Source organism: Littorina saxatilis, linkage group LG16, assembly GCF_037325665.1.
Source record: "Littorina saxatilis isolate snail1 linkage group LG16, US_GU_Lsax_2.0, whole genome shotgun sequence".
Taxonomy (NCBI): Eukaryota; Metazoa; Mollusca; class Gastropoda; order Littorinimorpha; family Littorinidae; genus Littorina; species Littorina saxatilis.
The window spans coordinates 47027798-47052795 of record NC_090260.1 but is presented as its reverse complement, the minus strand read 5'-3'; the positions used below and the strand labels follow the sequence as shown (position 1 = coordinate 47052795).

The window sequence follows — 24998 nt, the reverse complement described above, 5'->3', positions numbered from 1 at the left end:
ACTTCATCCGAATCAACTACAGTAGACTCTGGCGTCCCGCAGGGGACGGTGCTCGGCCCACTACTCTTCCTTGTCCATATTAACGACCTGCCAGCCTCCGTATCGTCCCACGTCCGCTTGTTCGCCGACGACTGCCTGCTCTATAGGGAAATAAACTCCTTCACGGACCACCAATCCCTGCAACAAGACCTCGAAGAGTGGGCGGTTTACCTGGGGCATGCGCTTCAACGCCTCTAAATGCTATATCCTCAGTATAAACAAATCCTCTGACTTCTACTACCAACTGGACAACAGCATCCTCCAAAACGTTAGATCCACACCCTACCTTGGCATTCTCCTCTCAGACGACATGAAATGGAGCCCCCACATTTCTTCTATCACTAAAAAAGCTAACTGCACCCTTGGCTTCCTCCGCCGCAACCTCCAACGCTGCCCGCCTCGTTGGCGTCAGCAGGCCTACCTCTCCCTTGTGCGTCCCCTCCTGGAGTATGGGGCGGTTGTCTGGGACCCCTACCTGAAGAAAGACATTGACTGCATCGAACGCGTACAACGCAAAGCATCAAGGTTTATCACAGGCGACTTCAGGTCGTCGACCCCCGGCAGCGTCACCAGACTCCTAGAGAAAACTGGACTCCAACCTCTGCAACAGCGACGTCAACAACTCCGTCTGACGTTCTTCTATAGGGTGGTTGAGGGGCTGGTACCGGCACTACCATCACACCAGTTCTTAACTGAGCAGAAGCAAGGCCGTAAAATCAGGCCAGTGAGACACTCTGACCATCACACATCCAACATCGTCTCACAGTATTCAAGAAACAATTCTAGACCCTATTCAGTGCCCCAAGGCCGCACTGATCAGTTTAGGAACTCCTTTTTTGTGAAGACGGCACAAGACTGGAATCTGCTTGAGGACAATATTGTAACCTCCAAAAGCATTGGCATCTTTAAAGCCAAGCTAGCAGCCGTCCACCACCATTAGGCTGCCGCACTCTCCCCCGCTGCATTTATGCCAGTCTTCTGGTACCCAGCAGCGTAATTCATCAAGATCAAGATCAAGATACCTTTGAAGTCACGGAATAAACTGTACGGATGCATTCGTTTACATGCAATTTAGAAGGAAAACCTGTTCCCCGTTTCTTTAAGACAAGAATTAATTGGCGATTTGGGCGAGGAAGTACCGTTTCTTAGGTAGAATTTCGCTGGGTTGCTTGTGAACTAACAGTAACACTACACAGTGTCTACAGTAGACTTTGCTTCTGTCATAACAATGCTGCTGAGCGATCTTTTATGATATCAATGCATATATTTCTTCTTCTGAATTTAACAATTTTTGAGACACCCCCACACATATTGATTAATAAATCTTTTACACAGATCTAAATCAGTAAATGCATGTGATTTGTGTGTATGTGCGTGTGTGTGTGTGTATAGTATGTGTGTGTGTTTAACTTTAAATTAAATGAGTCTTTTTTACATCTCCACAGACAGATTATTTGTTTTTTAAGGGGGCCGGGGGTTCCGCTGTATCAGGTTTCTATGCAAGGTCATTTGATGTTTGAAGGAGAAACATTGTGTCTGAGTTGGAGCCAGCACATTGTTTAAGTGATCCTTGACTTTTATTGTTGCAGCAGCAGTCAGACGACAGAAGCCAACCAAGACCGACAGTGAGCGGCTGTGACAGGATGGAGGAAGAAGAGCGGACAGTGAAGACAGAGGTCAAGACAGAAAGAGATACACAAGAACCACTACTGGTAAGACTACCAGTGTCACAGTGCATGACGGAGCAACATTCACAAGAGACAGAGGTCAACCCAGAAAGAGATGCACAAGAACCACCACTAGCAAGACTACCAGATCCGTCGTGGCCTCACTACAAGGGAACTGTCAAGTTTGAATCAAGTAAGTTTATTTTTTAATTTGCTTTTATTTAATCAAATGAATGTAGCTGTTTGTTGGGGCTATTCCTGCTGTGATTGTCAATTGTAATTCAATCAAGATGGGTTGTGTTCATATTCTGCTATTGATCAGATTAACACTAAAACCAGTTTTCAGAACCTTGTTTTTTATTTGTATTTGTCTTTGGTATAGTTGATTGTTTCTGTCACTAAGGAGAGAAGGTCATGGTGATTTAGATTTTGTCTTTCAGACACAAATGGTGTTTGTCAGTACCCTGACTTGTTGGTATACAGGATATAGAGATGCTGAGTACCTTGTTCTTTAAAGTTTAATCACTGATGAACATACATACTTCATAATGTTTTTGAATTGTTCACTTCTTCTTTACTTCTTATAAATGTGATGTGTTAAATTTGCAACTGTGTTTGTATTTTTTTTCAGCGGACTATGAAGCCTGCTCTTGCAATGTTAGAAGACTAGAGTTTCACACCGACTTCAGTTCCTCCAGCAGTGGGGAAGCTAGCCCGGAGTGCACGGAAAGCCAGTCTGCCAGGTAGGTTGTCCTCAGTTTCTGGTCTGTTTCCTTATAAAAGCAGGTTTATCAGAGCTGCCAGTTGCTTCGCTGTACCAGCCATGCGTCGCTCAGAATCCCAGCGGCCCGCTCAGAGCAAAGTCACTCTAGATTGGTCTATGCAACGGGCTCATAACGAGGCAAATCGCTTCAAGATGGCGACGAAGAAGGCACGAAATGCTGCAAGATGTATATCACAAAAGTTGTACTTCTGCTTAGCAGACGATTCGGTCGATGAAATCGTCAGAGAGAACGTCGTTATGATGGGAAATTTAGCTGGAGTAGTCCCTGAACCTTGAAAAGCGGTGGATCCCTCGGGTCACGTCGAAAACCATGCCGAGACGACCGCTACACGGCATTGCAGTTTGAACACCGCCGCCATCTTGGAATACGAAGCGCGCGGTGGACGAGCATATTCCAAAGCCGCTCGCTCAGTGCTTCGCGAGCGCTTTCCTGCACTGCCCCAAGAAACGGCTTGCTGTCATGCGCAGTGCAGGCAACCCGAGGCGAACCGCTCTGGGCAACTCGTCTCAGACATTGCATTGCACACCTGCCTCATTCTTTGGATGCAATGTTGATAGCATTATGTGCCTGTTCTTTTTGACTCACATGCGAAGCAAAAGTGAGTCTATGTACTCACCCGAGTCGTCCGTCCGTCCGTCCGGATAACGTTGGATATTTCTTGGACACTATTCAGTCTATCAGTACCAAATTTGGCAAGATGGTGTATGATGACAAGGCCCCAAAAAACATACATAGCATCTTGACCTTGCTTCAAGGTCAAGGTCGCAGGGGCCATAAATGTTGCCTAAAAAACAGCTATTTTTCACATTTTTTCCATTTTCTCTGAAGTTTTTGAGATTCAATACCTCACCTATATATGATATATAGGGCAAAGTAAGCCCCATCTTTTGATACCAGTTTGGTTTACCTTGCTTCAAGGTCAAGGTCACAGGAGCTCTTCAAAGTTGGATTGTATACATATTTTGAAGTGACCTTGACCCTGAACTATGGAAGATAACTGTTTCAAACTTAAAAATTATGTGGGGCACATGTTATGCTTTCATCATGAGACACATTTGGTCACATATGATCAAGGTCAAGGTCACTTTGACCCTTATGAAATGTGACCAAAATAAGGTAGTGAACCACTAAAAGTGACCATATCTCATGGTAGAAAGAGCCAATAAGCACCATTGTACTTCCTATGTCTTGAATTAACAGCTTTGTGTTGCGTGACCTTGGATGACCTTGACCTTGGGTCAAGGTCACATGTATTTTGGTAGGAAAAATGTGTAAAGCAGTTCTTAGTGTATGATGTCATTGCTAGGTCAAGGTCAAGCATGTGAGTCGTATGGGCTTTGCCCTTCTTGTTGAGTCACTTGAGAAAAAGTGACTCTATGTAATCGGTCAGTGTTAGTCTGTCCGGCCGGCCGGCCGGCCGTCCGTAGACACCACCTTAACGTTGGACTTTTCTCGGAAACTATCAAAGCGATCGGGCTCATATTTTGTTTAGTCGTGACCTCCAATGACCTCTACACTTTAACGATGGTTTCGTTGACCTTTGACCTTTTTCAAGGTCACAGGTCAGCGTCAAAGGAAAAATTAGACATTTTATATCTTTGACAAAGTTCATCGGATGTGATTGAAACTTTGTAGGATTATTCTTTACATCAAAGTATTTACATCTGTAGCCTTTTACGAACGTTATCAGAAAAACAAGGGAGATAACTAGCCTTTTCTGTTCGGCAACACACAACTTAACGTTGGGCTTTTCTCGGAAACTATAAAAGTGACCGGGCTCAAATTTTATGTGAACGTGACTCCCAGTGACCTCTACACTTTGACGTCTGCTTTGGTGACCTTTGACCTTTTTCAAGGTCATAATATTCAGAACTGCGAAAGTGACTCGATCGAGCGTTTGCTCTTCTTTTTTCAGAGTTGCGCCTATTGTTGCAAGGGAGGGTGGTGTGCTTGAAAAGGAGCAGGTGCTTCTTCGGCCCGATGATTTCGGTGACAATGCTGAAAGAACTGTAAGTGGTAGGTACTGTTTTTTCATTCTTTGTTAGCTTCCGCTGTGGCTTATTTCTTGGCAGGCAATTATTTTTTCTACTGGATTTTACTTTTCTTCTCTTGCTATCAAATAACCAAAGGGAAGTAATCGCTCTTTATTCATATGACATGTGTAATGGAGTAAGCGAGAGTTGTACAGAACCTTTCTCCTGGCACCTGAGAGAATAAGAAGCATTGAAATGAACAAGCGAATTTCATCCTCCGTACAACTCTCGCTCACTCCATTACACATTAAGAGCGATTACTTCCCTTTGGTTATTTGATATCTTAACAACGCTCTCTCTGCCTCATTGCGTTTAAGAATTTTTCTTCTCTTGCATTTTTTTTATATTAGTTTTAACTGTGTGTGAGCATAGTTTGGTAAGCGTTTGAAAAGTTGTGTCATTTACAACTGGTGCTGACCACATTTACCCCACATGGTGTCTATTTCTCTGTGACTTTTTTTTATTTGTTTGATTAACCCTTACGCTGCCAATCAAAACTTGCGTATGTGCATTCCTGACTGCCAGGGAATATTGGAGTTCGGGGTGTAATAATTCACAAAAAATTCTAGTTCCAAACTGGCAGTAGGTAGGTAAGTAAAACCTATGTTATTTTTAAGGGAAATTGAACCAAGAATCTGTTTTTAGTGTCTAATCATGGAAATAATAATTAGTTTGGCTTATAATGATGTTTAAATATGAACTTTTGAAAAATCAGTCCGGCGCATCTTCCGGTGCCTGTGGATCAAACACAGGTGGCTGTTTTGCTCGCTCCAAGAAAGGATTATAATCACTATCATCTACCTGTTTGCAACGAATCGTCCGAAAGAAGATCTCCCCCTTCCCCTGTCAGTATCCATAGTCATTTGCACCCCCTGTAGCGTCAGTCCGGCTTTGTTTTTCCCTACCGTGGCCCGGTCGACTTTCACCGTTTGCCATTTTGACGAGTCGAGATTTCTCTCCCCTATCCTGTCGCCAAGGCCGAAAATAGCATTCAGACGCAAAACCGCGTCACCATTTATGATTATTCATGAGAATGAGGTATCCTACCAAGCCATTGGCTGCTATTTTTGTGTCAGCAGTGACATCGCACTTCTGGAAAATCCCGGAACCGTCAAGACGGGTAAACCCGTCCTAAGGCGCTGCGGCTGCACATGCGCAGGACGGGTATACCCGTCCTAAGGCAGGCAAGTGGTTAAAGGAGGGAGCTAGGTCTCAACTGACACACATTTGGGTTGTTTTCCTTTGTGTTGTAGGGATATATATTTTAATTGATGTAGATTATTCTTTCATGGTTCATTCGTTGGTCGTTTTCAGGCAGGTCAAAGTTAGCCCGAAGGCCACCCAGGGTGCCAAGAGTGACCTCCGATGTCCAGGCTTTTGAAAACAATTGGTTGGGTTAGTATTTATATACTGAGTTAGTGAGTGCCTTGTTTCTCTGTTTAACACTTTCTACCCCACCTATGTTGACCAAGTTTGTTTTAGCCGAGACCAGCTGTGCAGGTCACTCTAGAGTTGTAGAAACTGTGTATCAACACGCTGGAATGCAGGCGTTAGATCGACGTAAAAGGAGGCAACTGAAGCTAACAGTCTGAGGGGATATTTCCGTACCAGGTCAGATAGAGCCATATGAGTGGGTACGGATATATCCGTACCTGGGAGACAATGAGTTAACAGAGGCTTCTGGTAATCCTCAGAAGCGTCTAGGTGAGAAAGATCACTGTCATGTGTTTGGTTAGGGTTGGTTTAAACAGAGACCCGAAATTGTGATTAGGGCGGTGGTGCTTCTTCTTCTTCTGCGTTCGTGGGCTGAAACTCCCACGTACACTCGTGTTTTTTGCACGAGTGGAATTTTACGTGTATGACCGTTTTTACCCCGCCATTAAGGCAGCCATACGCCGCTTTCGGAGGAAGCATGCTGGATATTTTCGTGTTTCTATAACCCACCGAACTCTGACATGGATTACAGGATCTTTTCCGTGCGCACTTGGTCTTGTGCTTGCGTGTACACACGAAGGGGGATAAGCCACTAGCAGGTCTGCACATAAGTTGACCTGGCTGGGAGATCGGAAAAATCTCCACACTTAACCCAGGGCGGTGGTGCTCATTAAACGTTGTCATTTATCGACAGATGTAAAAAGAAATGCATTGTGTTCCTCGTCTTTTCTGGAATGAAAAATATCCTCTGCATGGGTGATCAGGATGAAAGAAAACTGGTGTATGTGAATTAGGCAATGAGTTCAACGAGTGCAATCCATCTATATTTTCGGACATGGGCTAGCCACGTCTTACTGCTTGTAGTCTTGGTGATAAAGGGTTTTCAGTGCTGTTTTAGTTTCAGGCCAGAAGATTGACCATTTGTTGTTGTTATCCCTTTAAGTGTCTCGTTATGATCATATTTGTCTCATCATCTTGCTGACCTTTGTCTACCCCCCGCGGGTTAGGGGGAAGAATTTACCCGATGCTCCCCAGCATGTCGTAAGAGGCGACTGACGGATTCTGTTTCTCCTTTTACCCTTGTTAAGTGTTTCTTGTATAGAATATAGTCAATGTTTGTAAAGATTTTAGTCAAGCAGTATGTAAGAAATGTTAAGTCCTTTGTACTGGAAACTTGCATTCTCCCAGTAAGGTCATATATTGTACTACGTTGCAAGCCCCTGGAGCAATTTTTTTGATTAGTGCTTTTGTGAACAAGAAACAATTAACAAGTGGCTCTATCCCATCTCCCCCCTTTCCCCGTCGCAATATAACCTTGAACGGTTGAAAACGACGTTAAACACCAAATATAGAAAAGAAAGACCTTTGTCTGTGTTCCCTATATGTGTTGTTAGCTGATGTGATTATGTTTGCTCATTGACTGCACTTTCTGTTTACAGATCAGTATTCGGTTCCAAGACGAACACCCCGTAAGGCTCCGGTGCCTCGGCTTCACAGGCCAGGGTATTCGCCATCTTACAGAGGTGAGCTTTAAACATCACAGGCCAGGGTATTGCCCATTCTACCGAGGTGAGCTTTAAACATGCTTGTCCTTATGTGGTTCTAGAAATACTGCAGTTATGACGATCGGCGTGTAAGCTTCACAGGCCAGGGTATTCGCCATCTTACAGAGGTGAGCTCTAAACATCACAGGCCAGGGTATTCCCCATTCTACCGAGGTGAGCTTTAAAAATGCTTGTCCTTATGTGGTTCTAGAAATACTGCAGTTATGACGATCGGCGTGTAAGCTTCACAGGCCAGGGTATTCGCCATCTTACAGAGGTGAGCTCTAAACATCACAGGCCAGGGTATTCCCCATTCTACCGAGGTGAGCTCTAAACATCACAGGCCAGGGTATTCCCCATTCTACCGAGGTGAGCTTTAAACATCACAGGCCAGGGTATTCCCCATCTTACCGAGGTGAGCTTTAAACATCACAGGCCAGGGTATTCCCCATCTTACCGAGGTGAGCTTTAAACATCACAGGCCAGGGTATTCCCCATCTTACCGAGGTGAGCTTTAACTCTTAACGTCCTTTACCGCGCCATACCGCTCCTTACCTATCATCCTATACCGCCCCATACCGCCTGTTCTCTGCTAGTGTCATTAAACAAGAGTTACCAGCCTTGCGATGCTCTCCTGCATTGGAAAACAGCTTTAGTCCTTCAACGTACATGTCATGGCAGCCGGTGGATTTTTTCCAGGACTTTTGGATGTGATTTCGATTTTTGTGGACGGATTTTGTTAGGATTTTTTGTGTTAGCTTTCAAAATTCAACATGGAGACGAGTGATAGTGATAGTGACACGTCTTTTCACGGGTTTGAGGCAAGAAATGTGGAGAATGACTTCGATGGTGGTGATGATGATAGTGGACAGAGTGTTCTATCAATTTCCGAGGTTTCAAGCGTGCACACAGCTGATTTGAGTGATTTTGAACCTCTAAGTTTGGACGAATCATCCGCAGATGATGACATTGACGAGAATGCACAATGGTGTGGAAACATCGAACAGTGGGAGGAAGATGCATTCCTAGAAAGTGTGGGCCCTACACAGCCTCTTCCATACAATGCTGAAGCAGTCAACTATTTTTACCAGCTGTTTCCATTGGCTTTCATTGAAAAAATCAAGAATGAAACTGAACGCTACGCAGGCCAAAAACGGGATGCCCTTTTGGATTTTACGTGGATACTTTACCTGGGATTTTACCTGTGATAACTACCTCCCCAAGAGTCAAGTTGGTGTTATTTTTAGTCATAAGATAACAGTGCATGACAACCAACATAAAACACAGACACAACACCTTCATTGCTTTTTATTTTATTTCATAATTTATTTTTACCTGAAATTATTAATTAATTAGATTTTTTATGACAAGTAATTATCACACAAAAACAGAAATCTTTCATAAATGCAAAGTACATTCATTCCCCAATGGTCAAAAAAAATATCAAGTAAATCCATCCATAAACAATAAAAATATGATTTTTTTATTGAACACACCCAAATTTTGTCTCTTTTTCCCAAATCCTTATAGGATTTGCACTGGGACATGCAAAAAACGTTACAGAACATCAAGAGTTAAACATCACAGGCCAGGGTATTCCCCATCTTACAGAGGTGAGCTTTAAACATCACAGGCCAGGGTATTCCCCATCTTACAGAGGTGAGCTTTAAACATCACAGGCCAGGGTATTCCCCATCTTACAGAGGTGAGCTTTAAACATCACAGGCCAGGGTATTCCCCATCTTACAGAGGTGAGCTTTAAACATCACAGGCCAGGGTATTCGCCATCTTACAGAGGTGAGCTTTAAACATCACAGGCCAGGGTATTCCCCATCTTACAGAGGTGAGCTTTAAACATCACAGGCCAAGGTATTCGCCATCTTACAGAGGTGAGCTTTAAACATCACAGGCCAGGGTATTCCCCATCTTACAGAGGTGAGCTCTAAACATCACAGGCCAGGGTATTCCCCATTCTACCGAGGTGAGCTTTAAACATCACAGGCCAGGGTATTCCCCATCTTACCGAGGTGAGCTTTAAACATCACAGGCCAGGGTATTCCCCATCTTACCGAGGTGAGCTTTAAACATCACAGGCCAGGGTATTTGCCATCTTACCGAGGTCAGGTGAACTTTAAACATCACAGGTCAGGGTATTTGCCATCTTACCGAGATCAGGTGAACTTTAAACATCACAGGCCAGGGTATTTGCCATCTTACCGAGGTCAGGTGAGCTTTAAACATCACAGGCCAGGGTATTCCCCATCTTACCGAGGTGAGCTTTAAACATCACAGGCCAGGGTATTCCCCATCTTACCGAGGTGAGCTTTAAACATGCTTGTCCTTGTGTGGTTCTACAAATACTGCAGTTATGACAATTGGCTCATTTTACACATAATAAATGGATTGTAGGTGTTTCAACAGCAATAATGTTTTCATTACTGATACAGTTAGGGTTCTAACTATGCATTAGATTATAAAATTGTATTCTGTGTAGACCCTTCCACCAGCATCTTAGACCACTCTTTGTACATTTTCTTTTAATAGATGATTGTCATTTGTTTTACCTCATGTCTGCCCTGCGTGTGATGGTGTGATCGTGACTGCTGTAGTGTGGGCGTGTGTGTGTTGGTGTGTATGTCAGTGTATGTGTGGGCGTGTGTGTGTGTGTGTCAGTGTGTGTATGGGTGTGTGTGTGTGCGTGTACAGTTTAAACATATGTGCAGATCTAAAGGGAAGTGGTTCTGTCCGTGATAATGTTGTGAGTGTGCTTTTGTATTACGTCCCTAACAATATGTTGTTCATAATATCACTTTCAGTGATACAGAAAAAAGTACCATTTTCAATATTAATGGCTACTATCTGATGTCCTTGTTGAAGCTTGACCCAGGTGTGTGTGTGTGTGTTTTTTGTCATTTTCTGCTTTTCTTTCCTTTTTGGTCTTGCTGCTGAACATCTGTGATAAACTTTTCTGGCGCTTTTTCATGATTTGACAAATATTGTGTACAGGCAATGATGTCAGCATGGCTGAGTCTACTGTAGGCCGCAGGCGCCATGGGACTGGGAGCAGCCCACTACCTTGGAGGGGTGAGTGCTGTTTGTTTATAGAAGATAAAGTCGCCACTCTACAAAACCGTCGCAATATAACCTTGAATGGTTGAAAACGACGTTAAACACCAAATAAAGAAAGAACTCTACAAAAGTTGACAGTCTTCTTCTTTGTTCATGGGTTCACTCATGTTTTATCACGAGTGAAATTGTACGTGCATGACCTTTTTTACCCCGCCATTTAGGCAGCCGTATGCCGCTTTCGGAGGAAGCATGCTGGGTATTTTTGTGTTTCCATAACCCACCAAAGTTTCACATGGGTTACAGGATCTTTTCCTTTTCACTTGGGCTTGTGCTTGCGTGTGCACACGAAGGGGGATAAGGCACTAGCAGGTCTGCATATAAGTTGACCTGGGAGATTGGAAAAATCTCCACCCTTAACCCACCAGGCGGCGGCGGCAGGGATTTGAACTCACGACCTTATGATTTGGAGGCCTTCGTCTTACCACTGCGCCCGTCAAAGTTGACAGTTATTTGTGATTGTTTGTATAGATGTCATTTTCTATACCACGTGTCATAAAAAACTAAGCGTTGCGTTTGAGGGCAGATCTTTGTAATGAGGTCGTTTTATTTTAAAACCAGTTATATGATTAGAAAGGCCGTTCATTCCCCTGCCATATTCAACAATTGGATTGATCTTGCAAAAGGCAGTGATTGTACAGTGGAATTTCATACACAGGCAACCCCCAAACTCAAATTCACAAAATCCAGGTTCCTGCATTAAAATGGACAAATAATCAAAATTGCTCAGACACAACGCATTTTATGTGTCATTAGAAATAACTACCACATTTGTATCTATAATAGTCAGTTGTACTCACATATCCTGGTAAAAAGGATGTTATGGCATGCTGAACAATGTAATTGTCTTGTTCTGGACTATATTTTTTTCACAAGCACATCCAAATGATTCCCGCAGTGGGGCACTGCGGTTATGAAATTAAAGGCCCCTCCTGTTTTTGGAACCGCAGGAGCTTTCTAGTTTGCTGTTAGGTAGATTTTTGGTTCCTCTTTCCTGTCATGCTCTCTTTTTCTTCATGAATTCTTTTCTTTTTTCTGCCTTCTTGCTCATTCACCTGTATTTTTTCCAAAAATCTCTTCTCTTGCCGCTTGTCTCGCGATTCATGTATAGTTTAATCTGTTAGTGTTCTGATGTAAGTCCAGCAGTAGATAGGTTAAGCCTATTTTAACATACTGGAAACTGGTAATCTTCCAGTAGGTATTAATTTAGTTTTACTAAAGCCTGCTGGGACACAAGTAATGGGTTAGTGCATTTGTAAACAGGAATCGCTTGACAAGTGGCCCCCTTCATCCCCCCCTTCCTCATCCTGATATGGCTCTGCGTAGTCGGCTGGACGTTAAGCAACAAACAAACAAACAAACATCCAAATGATGATCCAGTATTTTGACATATGATTTCTGTTTTTGCCAGAAAACACTGAATGAAGCAATAGTTTGGAAAGTATTGGTAAACTTAATTAATGGTGCGTGTATGAAGCATGTTTGAATCATGGATGTTCAAAATTAATTCTGTGTGGTGTATGGTCATTTTTCTGAAAATACACCAAGTTTGTTAAAAATACTCCAAGTGCAGAACAGGGGTTCCCAGGTCTGCATAACGTTCTTGCTAAACAAGATAGAGGAACGAATGACGGGCGCTGTGGCGTGGTGGTAAGACGTCGGCCTCTTAATCGGAAGGTCGAGGGTTCGAATCCCGGCCGCGGCCGCCTGGTGGGTTAAGTGTGGAGATTTTTCCGATCTCCCAGGTCAACTTATGTGCAGACCTGCTAGTGGCTTATCCCCCTTCGTGTGTACACGCAAGCACAAGACCAAGTGCGCACGGAAAAGATCCTGTAATCCATGTCAGAGTTCGGTGGGTTATAGAAACACGAAAATACCCAGCATGCTTCCTCCGAAAGCGGCGTATGGCTGCCTAAATGGCGGGGTAAAAACGGTCATACACGTAAATACGTGGGAGTTTCAGCCCACGAACGAAGAAGAAGAAGAAGAAGAGGAACAAATGTTGTCAATGGTAACACGGGAACCTTGATTTTATGAATTTGAATTTCAGGGGTGTCTGTATTGTAGGTTCCACTGTATAGACACTACCTCATGTAAACTCAATCTGTTTGCTGAGAGGGGAATAAATGGGTTTTACAATAAACAGTCTTGTCACAAAGATCTGCCCTCAAACACATCTGCCTACATTTTTATGGCGGGTACTATAGAGCTGTGTACCAGTGGAAACCATGTAAATGAGTGGTATTTCTTTATTGCACTTAGACATTTTGACTGTACAAATCCATGAATTAATTATGGTTTGAAACATATCTTGGGTGGCCGAGTGGTAACGCACTTGCGCTCGGAAGCGAGAGGTTGCGACTTCGACCCTGGGTCATCAGGGCGTTAGCAATTTTCTCCCCCCTTTCCTAACCTAGGTGGTGGGTTCAAGTGCTAGTCTTTCGGATGAAACGAAAAACCGAGGTCCCTTCGTGTACACTACATTGGGGTGTGCACGTTAAAGATCCCACGATTGACAAAAGGGTCTTTCCTGGCAAAATTGTATAGGCATAGATAAAAAATGTCCACCAAAATACCCGTGTGACTTGGAATAATAGGCCGTGAAAAGTAGGATATGCGCCGAAATGGCTGCGATCTGCTGGCCGATGTGAATGCGTGATGTATTGTGTAAAAAAAATTCCATCTCACACGGCATAAATAAATCCCTGCGCCTTGAATATGTGCGCGATATAAATTGCATTAAACAAATTTTTTTTTTAAATCCCTGCGCTTAAAACTGTACCCACGGAATACGCGCGATATAAGCCTCATAATGATTGATTGATTGATTGATATCTTGGTCTGCAGAAAAAAAATGCATACACGTACTTGCACAATTTGAGTGTATGAATGTATAGATAAATAACTTGCGTAACTTGAAGCCAGAGGATGTAACATGGATTTTGATACTTACATAATAAAAATACAAGAAGATAGAAAGTGTAGACTTTATTTTTGTCGTACGTCTTTATCATATCATATTCTAACAGAAATGTTGATGACAAAATGTGATGATACTTACTTGTTGCCATTTGATATGCAGTAATGGACTGAAAATGTATGTCACAAAATTGTAACTAGCTCTATAGAATAACCCATTAGAACATTTGTTTTTTGTTTGCCAAACCTTGTTGAAAAAAGGAGAGATCGGTCTTGTAGAATGACAATGATTTGCTTCACATTAGAAGAGATGCATACTGCTTATCTTGCTCACACTTTGGTTATGCTTTCAGGGTTTCATTTACTAGTGCGCCCTGCGCCAATCTGAAAATGTCCCATCACAATTCCCTTCAGTGCGTCAAAGGGTGCATTGAGATTACGTACCACTACGCCACTAAATGTACACTTTACATCGGATTACACACAAACACACACACACACACACACACACACACACACACACACACACACACACACACACACACACACACACACGGATAATACGATATAGGGGCTAATTCGCCACCATATATATTGCACCATTTTGCATCATTGGTGAAAAACGCGTACAGGTCTCTTTGGCGTTTCTTGCCTTCGACTATGTCCCATCGGAATTTGGTTGAGGGGGACAAATGTCCCATCGCCTTTTTCTCCCAGGTTAAACCCTGTGCTTTCCCCACCAGTTACCACCGTTCTTTTTCCACCTGTTGTCTGCTCAGTCTCACATTTTGTTTTTAATATTTGTTCAGATTGTACATCGGACCCAGCGTATGTTCAGCTCCTCGAGAAACTTAATGATGTCTGCCATGAAGTACGGCGTCTTGCCACTGCAGTGATGCAGCTACAACAACGTCAGGATGGAACAAACCAGCCTAGCCCGGCTGCTGACAGGACCCCTACCCTCCCCCAGGACATGGTGTTTCCTATTGGCCAACTGGACCACATGACAGAGTTGGAAGGCCGGCTGCAGGATGCTGACATCAGGAACACAGTGGTAGTTTGTTGTCATATTTTTAATTTTTAAATTTTTTTTTAATTTACTTTATTGTCCAATTGCTGGGAAATTTGGGTCGCTTCTTCCCGGTACAAAGCTAGCAGCAACAAGAGTCGCGCTACCCAGGTGTCTGCGTGTTTAGGTGTTATCAGCCACCTGCACTTACGGCAGAATAACCGAGGTCTTTTACGTGCCACTGTGGTGACACGGTGGTGGAACATGGATACCGTCTCTGAGTCTGCAGATTAAGTTGACCCGTGTCTGTCCCGGCCTGAATTAGAACCTGCGACCTTTGGATCACATGTCCAGTGCTCAACCAACTGAGCTACCGGGCTCCCGTTGCATGTTTCTCTGTAGCTGATGTGTGTGTGTGTTCCTTGTGTGGCTCATTGGGATGGCCAAAGCTAAGAATAACTCGCCAGCCGGGCGAGTAACTCCAAGAGAGTCGCTAGCCCGCTAGAAATTCCACAAGCCCGGTATCCCCCCGCGGGTTAGGGGGAAGAATTTACCCGATGCTCCCCAGCATGTCGTAAGAGCGACTAACGGATTCTGTTTCTCCTTTTACCCTTGTTAAGTGTTTCTTTTATAGAATATAGTCAATTTTTGTAAAGATTTTAGTCAAGCAGTATGTAAGAAATGTTAAGTCCTTTGTACTGGAAACTTGGTATTCTCCCAGTAAGGTCATATATTGTACTGCGTTGCAAGCCCCTGGAGCAATTTTTTGATTAGTGCTTTTGTGAACAAGAAACAATTGACAAGTGGCTCTATCCCATCTCCCCCCTTTCCCCGTCGCGATATAACCTTGAATGGTTGAAAACGACGTTGAACACCAAAAAAGAAAAAACAAGCCCGGTAATCAACAGACAGACAGACAATGAAAGTGTTAGTATGTATAATTGTCAGATTTATATTTTCACAGCGATTATTTACTCGCCCCTAGCAACCTGGCAGTGGATTTGGCCATCCCTGGTCTCAAGTAGTTTGCTTCTTGCTTCACCCCCCGCGGGTTAGGGGGAGTCCCATATTGGTTGGGACTAGAAAGAATTTACCCGATGCTACCCAGCATGTCGTAAGAGGCGACTAACGGTTCTGTTTCTTCTCTTCTTTTGTCTTATTTCTGCCTTACCAGTCCTTTCACCTATATTTCCTTCCAAGAAAACTCTCCCTACTATTCCCTGCAGTTTTCCAATTCTTTTCTTGTTGTCTTATTTCTACCTGACTGGATCCATCACCTTTATTTCCACATCCTTATTTCTCTGCACCCTGCATGTCGTATGAGGCGACTAACGGATTCTGTTTCTCCTTTAACCCTTGTTAAGTGGTTCTTGTATAGAATATAGTCAATGTTTGTAAAGATTTTAGTCAAGCAGTATGTAAGAAATGTTTAGTCCTTTGTACTGGAAACTTGCATTCTCCCAGTAAGGTCATATATTGTACTACGTTGCAAGCCCCTGGAGCAATTTTTTGATTAGTGCTTTTGTGAACAAGAAACACTTAACAAATGGCTCTATCCCATCTCCCCCCTTTCCCCTATCCCATCTCCCCCATTCCCTCGTCACGATATAACCTTCGTGGTTGAAAACGACGTTAAACACCAAATAAAGAAAGAAAGCTTCTTGCTTCTGTGCAAGTTATTGTGCGAGTGTCTTTGTGGCAATTTGTTATACAAACTACAAAATGTGCTTTTGGTCGTTATTTTAATTTTGACAGCTAATGAATGTCTTCTGGTATGATTATGTTGATCCACCCAAGCACAGATGATTAACAATGCACACAGATTTTTTTCAAGAAATATTCAGTGGGGAGAGCTGTTCGTGCTCCATTAGCATGTGCTTTAAAACTTCCATAAATGGACGTTTACCGAAAATAACTCGGTCAGGATTTACAACCGCCCTGATATGGCCCTTCGTGGTCGGCTGGGCGTTAAGCAAACAAACAAGTCGCGTAAGGCGAAATTACAACATTTAGTCAAGCTGTCGAACTGACAGAATGAAACTGAACGCAATGCAATTTTTCAGCAAGACCGTATACTCGTAGCATCGTCAGTCCACCGCTCATGGCAAAGGCAGTGAAATTGACAAGAAAAGCGGGGTAGTAGTTGCGCTTAGAAGGATAGCACGCTTTTCTGTACCTCTGTTCGTTTGAACTTTCTGAGCGTGTTTTTAATCCAAACATATCATATCTATATGTTTTTGGAATCAGGAACCGACAAGGAATAAGATGAAAGTGTTTTTAAATTGATTTCGAAAAATTAATTTTGATCATAATTTTTATATTTTTAATTTTCAGAGCTTGTTTTTAATCCAAATATAACATAATATGTTTTTGGAATCAGAAAATGATGAAGAATAAGATGAACGTAAATTTGGATCGTTTTATAAAAAAAAAATTTTGTTTACAATTTTCAGATTTTTAATGACCAAAGTCATTAATTAATTTTTAAGCCACCAAGCTGAAATGCAATACCAAAGTCCGGCCTTCGTCGAAGATTGCTTGGCCAAAATTTCAATCAATTTGATTGAAAAATGAGGGTGTGACAGTGCCGCCTCAACTTTTACAAAAAGCCAGATATGACGTCATCAAAGACATTTATCGAAAAAAAGAAAAAAACGTCCGGGGATATCATTCCCAGGAACTCTCATGTCAAATTTCATAAAGATCGGTCCAGTAGTTTAGTCTGAATCGCTCTACACACACACACAGACACATGCACACACACACACACACACACCACGACCCTCGTCTCGATTCCCCCTCTATGTTAAAACATTTAGTCAAAACTTGACTAAATGTAACAAACAAAAAGGATTTACAAGCGTTGAAGAAGAGTCCAGCTGACAAAACCTCAGACAAACAGCCAGAAACACATAGTCAACCAGTTAAAACACGATCACAGCGAAAAACAGACTGCTGTGTATGTAATGCAGGGTCCGCTCCATTCTGATCATCATCGGTCCATGCCGTATCGCCGGCATATCTCTCTGACCGGATGCATAATTACTGCGCGGAATCTATCAAAATAAGAATACAGAGTTATCTCCCATGTTTTTTCGCTAATGTTTCTATTCTGAGAATAGACGAACTGAGACGAAAGTGATTGCAGATTGGCCGACTTCGACAGTGATCTCCGTTCTGTTCTTCACAGTTATGATAAAGACATCGTTCTAAGGTTACAACAAGTCGAAATGTTGAGACTGCTGTGGGAAGGAGACCGTGATATTGTTGAATCACTCCCAACTGGTTACGGAAAAAAGTGTCGTCTGCTTCGTAGCCAAAGTTGATTATCACGTGACACTTTTGCCATATTTAGAGTTGTTTGCACAGTAAATACACCCGCGAAAGATAGCTCGCTTGAAACTGTTTAACATATCAATTCCTTTGTAGTTTAAAAATTACATAACACCATGAAAAATCATTATCGACGATCGCGAATCTGCTTATATCAATAACACATTACGAAAAGATCTAAATATGTAAAAAGTCGATTTCCTCTCCAGAGAAGGAAAACACAGGCATCCTGTCAGGGATAAATAAGACCCGAAGGAAAGTAACTCATTTTAACCTGAGTTCAGGATGGGTCTGCTCAATGTGACCGCTTCTTTCTTCTTCTTCTTCAGCGTTCCAGAATTTTCTGGTTACGTGTGAGCTCGTTTGCCCATTTGGGTTCCCCAAACTATACACTGAGAGCATAGTCAGCTTGACTTTGCTTTCGTTGAGTAGGCATGCTGGGTATTTTCGTGTTTCCATAACCCACCGAACTCTGACATGGATTACGGGATCTTTTTCGTGCGCACTTGGTCTTGTGCTTGCGTGTACACACGAAGGGGGTTAAGTCACTAGCAGGTCTGCACATAAGTTGACCTGGGAGATCGGAAAAATCTCCACTCTTAACCCACCAGACGGCAGCGACCGGGATTCGAACTCACGACCTCCCGATTAGGAGGCCGACGTCTTACCACCATGCCACTGCGCCCGTCGACCGCTTTTTTGACCGCTTCTTTCAAAAATATATACATCAAAGTTACGCTGATGGGGTCTATGTCGACCAAAAGAGTGGGATTCCGTGTAGGCGGACTTCCTGTAAGTGAGAGTTCCTGTTGGGAAGTAGGATACCGCTCGATCTCGTGCCAAGCGCGTGACTGCCGTAGCGCTATTTGAGTTACCTTAGCGTTACTTCCCCTTCCACATTGGCAGTTCCACAGAAAATCTGTTAGAACTCTTGAATTCGTGTGCAGAATGTTGTTATTACGAGTAGCCTAATTTATTTTAGCTGCATTTTCTGTCATTTAGTTATCGATTTAAGCTTTTCTTTAAATCAAAATTGCAAACCATACTCAAACTTTTTTAGAAATACGAGAAAGGATCGAAAAACATCAAATTCTATCGATGTTGCTAAGCATTACGTGACTTTCAGCGAGATCGGCAAAACGCTTACAGGAACTCCCACCTGTGGGATTCCCCTTCAGGAAGTCCGCCTACAGGGAATCCCATTCTTTTGGTCGACATAGACCCCATCAGCCAACGTTACTGATTTGTTGCGGCAATGCTGGATTGCTTGTCTAGAGTGTTAGACGACAAAGTATTTTGCTTGAGGTCATGTGAGTTTTGCTTGAGGTTGAGGGCATTTGCTGCATGTGAAATTGACACATGTGCTAGGGCAATGAAATAAATCGAAAAGAAAAAGTAATATTGATTGGACACTGCGTAACATACACATTAGAGGCATGCTGATGCAGTTTAGTTATTAGCTGTCGTATTAGTTTTAACTGGTCAACCATGTGTTTGCAAACAACGCTTTCAAATCCTGGCATTTTTTTCGACAATCGTCTGTTCTCAGACTGAGACTTGTAATTTGACTCTTACGTCTGAGTCATTTTTTTAATCAACTTTCAGACTGCAGCTCTTGCGTTGGAGGGTGGGGAAACCCCTTCAAAATTCCTGAAGGCTGTGCTTCGGAAAGTACTGGCTCCGCCTCTAGCTCGAAAGTATAACAATCATGGACAGAAGGATAAGCTACCCTTCAAAAACTTAACGCTGAAAAGGGTAATGTTTGGTGAGTTAAATTGCTTTATTACTTTCGTTTCTTGTTTTACATTTGATTTAGGGTTGTGGTGTGATGTCAGTGTGTGTATAGCAATTCGGAGAAAAGTACTAGACCGTTTTTTACATGAAATTCTTCCAGTTCAACGCTTTTTCTTCTTCATTTTGTGGATAAATAACCTGTCTTTGATGATAGCATATCCAGCTTTTTGTGAAAGTTGACGGCACTGCACCCTCAAAACTTGTGCAAAAGACAAGATCTGAAGTCCTTAAACCAAAACGTGCAGGGATATTATTTTGGTCAACTAAAAAAACTATGAAACTTTGTGATTTGAGCTGAACACCAAATAGTATGTAATTTGTTGAACAGTTGCAGAAGAAATTAAGCATTCTTGGGGGGTCACCCTGTAATTTTGATCTGTGACAGGTTAACAATTTTGCAGCCAGGACATTTTGACCACCCTCAAGTTCTATGTGCATGAGATCAGCACTGATAGAAACTAGGGACATCCCATGAATGCTGTGGATAGTCCATAATGGTGCTGTGTCCTATGTGCATGAGATCAACACTGATAGAAACTAGGGACATCCCATGAATGTTTGTTTGTTTGTTTGTTTGTTTGCTTAACGCCCAGCCGACCACGAAGGGCCATATCAGGGCGGTGCTGCTTTGACATATAACGTGCGCCACACACAAGACAGAAGTCGCAGCACCGACTTCATGTCTCACCCAGTCACATTATTCTGACACCGGACCAACCAGTCCTAGCACTAACCCCATAATGCCAGACGCCAGGCGGAGCAGCCACTAGATTGCCAATTTTAAAGTCTTAGGTATGACCTGGCCGGGGTTCGAACCCACGACCTCCCGATCACGGGGCGGACGCCTTACCACTAGGCCAACAGTGCCGGTATCCCATGAATCCTGTGGATAGTCCATAATGGGGCTGTGTCCTATGTGCATGAGATTAACACTGATAGAAACTAGGGACATCCCATGAATGCTGTGGATAGTCCATAATGGTGCTGTGTCCTATGTGCATGAGATCAACACTGATAGCAACGAGGGACATCCCATTAAAGGCACAGTAAGCCTCCCGTAAACCATCACAGATACGGTCAGGCTTTTACACACAGTACAAACACCCTTCCATTTGAACGCTCACCAAACGGGAACATCCTAGGTGGCCTACGTAAAGAGCGAGCAATTTTCAAAGAATTTATTTTTGCGTGGTTTATCTTACCCCTGAGCCATCGTAAACCCGTGTGATCCAGTTTCCCTTTTTCACAATGTAGTCGTCAGTTAGTCATTTGAATGCGACTCGATGTGAGCTTATTTACAATAGCAAGTTTTTATGCACGAAACAAACGGCTGTGGTTCACAAGAACTCTAGCGATGGCTTTTAACTGTTGAGAGGAACGGCGATATGCACTGATAAACCGTCGTTTGCAACGACCCTTGCGTGACCCTGCTTCCGGGCTTTTCTTTTTTCAAACTTTCACAACTTCGAAATGTACTAATCTTGTCTTGATGAAAAAAGAATTCTTTTATGATTAAAGAATGTTTGTGTAACAAGCTGTCAATTTATTATTTAGATTTTAAAAGTAAGGTCTAGCGCAAAAACGCACCACGGTCCAAAAACATTTTGATAATCATCGATTCACGGCTATCGCCAGTTTACAGAGATAGAATGAGACCCGAAGGGAAGTAACTCATGTTTGACCTGAGTTCAGGATGGGTCCAAAAAGTGTTCGAGACAATCTGCAAAATTAATTCTTTAAAAATTGCTCGCTCTTTACGTAGGGCACCTAGGATGTTCCCGTTTGGTGAGCGTTCAAATGGAAGGGTGTTTGTACTGTGTGTAAAAGCCTGACAGTATCTGTGATGGTTTACGGGATGCTTACTGTCCGGGCGTGATTTCCGGGATATTCATAACAGCCGTCCAGCACCAAAACGAGGCGCCATTGTTGTTTAGGACCAAGTCCACGAAAATAAATTCTTTGAAAATTTCTCATGCTCGACAGAAAGCAGCCAGGATGTTCCCGTTCGGTGAGCGTTCAAATGGAAGTACGCTTGTACTGTATGTAGACGCTCGGGGAGCTCTGTGATGGTTTACGGGAGGCTTACTGTGCCTTTAATGCTGTGGATAGTCCATAATGCGGCTGTGTCCCATGTGCATGAGATCAACACTGATAGAAACTAGGGACCTCCCTTTCATGCTGTGGATAGTCCATAATGCGGCTGTGTCCTATGTGCATGAGATTTACACTGTTAAAAACTAGGGACATCCTATTAATGCTGTGGATATTGCCCTGTTGCTGTCATTTCTGCCAGGCGTCATGCCTCTGATTTGGTTGTTATGGTTCTGTATCTTTCTGTTTGCAGCTGCAGTCAGGCGTACGTTCACCAATGTCACAGAACAGGAGCTGGACGCGGCCCTGGCCTCGTGGTTGACATCTCAACGGGACAGGCAGAAGCCGTAGCTGCCTGGTTTTCAAGGGAATGTTAATGAAGAGCATTTGTAGGTACATGCAGTAGGCTACGACTGCGTAGAGTAAAATACATACAGCAGACATGGGAATCCATAGGTATTTTGTACGCATGATTGTCTATAATAATATCAGTATGGTCGGTGTAAAAATAGTACGACGAGAAAAATTCCTAGACTACTTTTCTTCATAGGCGCATCTCAAAGCCGATCCAGTATTTTTACATATGATTACAGTTTTGTCAGTTTACATTGAAAGAAGCAGTTGTTTTAAATGTATTGGTAAACTTAATTAACTGTTCGACGGACGCTTGTGAAGTATATTTGAATCAAGGATGTTCACATTCTGTGTGGAGTAGGCTAATTTTTCTGAAAATACACCAAGTTTGTTTGAGAATACTCCAAGTGCAAAACAGGGGTTCCCAGGTCAGATACAGTTTGTCTGTCAATTATTGAGAATGTTGCCTGTGATTTCAAACCAATTAATAATAATAATAATAATAATGCAAACTTTTATAGCGCTATTCTAGAAAAATGTCTACTCTTAGCGCTTTACAATACATACATCGACCAAGCATACTATACACGCACAGGCAAAGAAACCGACCAAACATAACCAACAAACTATACATGCACAGGCAAAGAAAACGACCAAACATACAATACACGCACAGGCAAAGATAACGACCAAACATAAGCAAACATACTATGACCAAACATAACCAACATACTATACGCGCGCAGGCAAAGAGAACAATCAGCACATGTAATAATTACTGACAACTAATAATGCAGGCATACAGTGACAGTCCAATACACAGCCTAAGCACAAGAACCACAGTAGGCTTCTATATAAAAACGTGTCAACAGTACTATTTACACACACACAAACAGTGCTGACACAAAGCGCAGAAAATATATATACACGTTATTTTAGGCACTAGGTAGGGGGTGAGGTGGGGTGGGTGGGGAGATGCTGGAGGGGAAATCACTTGCGCTGAAAGAGGTGTGTTTTGAGATTTGTCTTGAATGTAGTGAGAGAATCTGTGTGTCTGAGAGGCAGAGGTAATCTATTCCAGGTCACAGGGGCTTGATAGGCGAAGGACCTCTCGCCACATGTCTTTGTTTGCACTGTGGGGAGTCGGAAGAGTCGAGTGTCGGCGGCGGAGCGAAGCTGACGGGAGGGGGTGTAGAGATTGAAGAGTTCTGACAATTGTATATGTTCATAACATACAAAAGTCACAGCATATTGAATATCACTGTAAATGTTATTAAGTGCTCTATCTGAAAACCATGTTCACAACTTGTGATTTTTAATAACTTAAAATGATAAAATAAAAGGTTCCAATTACAGGGTAAGACATCTTTCTCTGTAGGAAAGCATACTTTTTTACCTTCGCCGGTCGTTGTGGGTCCGTGTTGACCCAGAAGGGTGTTTAATTGCAAATATCTCTTAAACCAGTTGGAATTTTTTAATGAGCTTTTAAGAATGCCTCAGACACATAAAAAGCTCTTATGTCATAAAAGATCATTAAATTTCAGCGAGAAGTAATTAAGAAAACAAAGGTCAAATTTAGACTACACACGGAAGACATCGTGGGGCTGTGCGGACCCATGTATCTCAAATTGAAGGATCTTACATAAAAATTAGGGAGAGAAGTCACAAACCTTCAGGTATTGGCTCTAAACATCATTTTCTACGATCTGTTTAATTTTGGAGTTAATAAGCAAGTCGCGTGGAGCGAAATTAATACATAACAATGTGGGTCCACACGGCCCCACGACGTCTACAGAAGGGTATTCACATTTTTCCTGTTTTGAGAAGCTTTATTCCGCACGGTAATAATTAAATTAATGATTTAATTTAATTATTTCTCGTGGAAATTTAACCACGGCATCTACGGAAGGGGATGCACGTTTTTGCTTCTTTGGAAAGCATGGGTCTACGGAAGGATATGCATATTTTTCCTTCTTTGAGAAGCATGGGTCCGCACGGCCCCACGATGTCTTCCGTGTGTAGTCGATAACCCGGTCGGGCGAAGGTTAAGGCGGATTTATGGAAGCACAAGCACATGATTCACAACAAGAGTCGGTTGATTCCTATTTTCGTCAAAAAATGACCACAGGTGAATGTACTGTGCTTTGCGCCCTGACAAAACCAGGGAATTGAGGATATAGGCTAACTGATCTGCGAGGACTAACAGTCAGTCAGTCAGTGCGGTTACATGAATTTCACCGGATCAGGCTTTGGTCTACATAATTCAGATGATGTGGGTTGTGTATGACTCATACTTTAGGAGAAGGATTTAACCCCCCAAAAAAGTAAGGATCCAGAACAACCCACACCACCAGAATAGGGATACACCCTTTACCGCCTCTTTGCAGAGTATGGGTCATACACAACCCACGCCATCTTAATAGGGATGATAATGAGAATGTGTATTTATATGTGCGCGAGTGTTTCTTGACCGGACACTGTGGTATTCGTCCGATGGATTGTAAGTGTTGGTAGTCATTTAATACCTGTTGATAAGTGCAATCATGTCTTTTATTCAAATGTACTTTTAAGATATTCTAATTGTAGGTGTTCAACACAGTCTGCACTGAACAATATTAATTCATTTTAAGTATAATTACGGAAAAGGGAGACGAGAGAGCATACAAAGGAAGATAGTTAGTGTGTGTGGGTGCGGGCGAGCCTGCGTGCTTGTACGTGTGTTAATGTGGGTGTCTGTATCCATGAGTGATTGCATAGTATGTTTTAGTGAAATTTTAAACTGTTAGTGATTGAGATGTTATTTATGGTTTAAACCGCCTGACACTGCGAGGCAATTTTCCTTGTTTTTATAAGGACATTAAAATCTTTGA

General features: G+C 42.7%; 1 protein-coding gene across 2 annotated transcripts in view; it reads left to right on the top strand.

The window, feature by feature from the left end:
- LOC138949736 (uncharacterized) overlaps positions 1–23906 on the top strand; it is a 24882-nt gene extending 976 nt beyond the window's left edge. Inside the window, exons 2-10 of one of the 2 annotated variants that reach the window (XM_070321541.1) lie at positions 1629–1899; positions 2338–2449; positions 4407–4507; positions 5839–5919; positions 7398–7481; positions 10509–10586; positions 14357–14601; positions 19495–19654; positions 22028–23906. In XM_070321541.1, the coding sequence (XP_070177642.1) occupies positions 1683–1899; positions 2338–2449; positions 4407–4507; positions 5839–5919; positions 7398–7481; positions 10509–10586; positions 14357–14601; positions 19495–19654; positions 22028–22125 (1176 nt within the window). In that variant the 5' untranslated portion in view covers positions 1629–1682 and the 3' untranslated portion in view covers positions 22126–23906. The remainder of the gene's footprint in view (positions 1–1628; positions 1900–2337; positions 2450–4406; positions 4508–5838; positions 5920–7397; positions 7482–10508; positions 10587–14356; positions 14602–19494; positions 19655–22027) is intronic. The other variant, XM_070321542.1, reaches the window with a different exon arrangement.
- The last annotated feature ends 1092 nt before the right edge of the window (positions 23907–24998 follow it).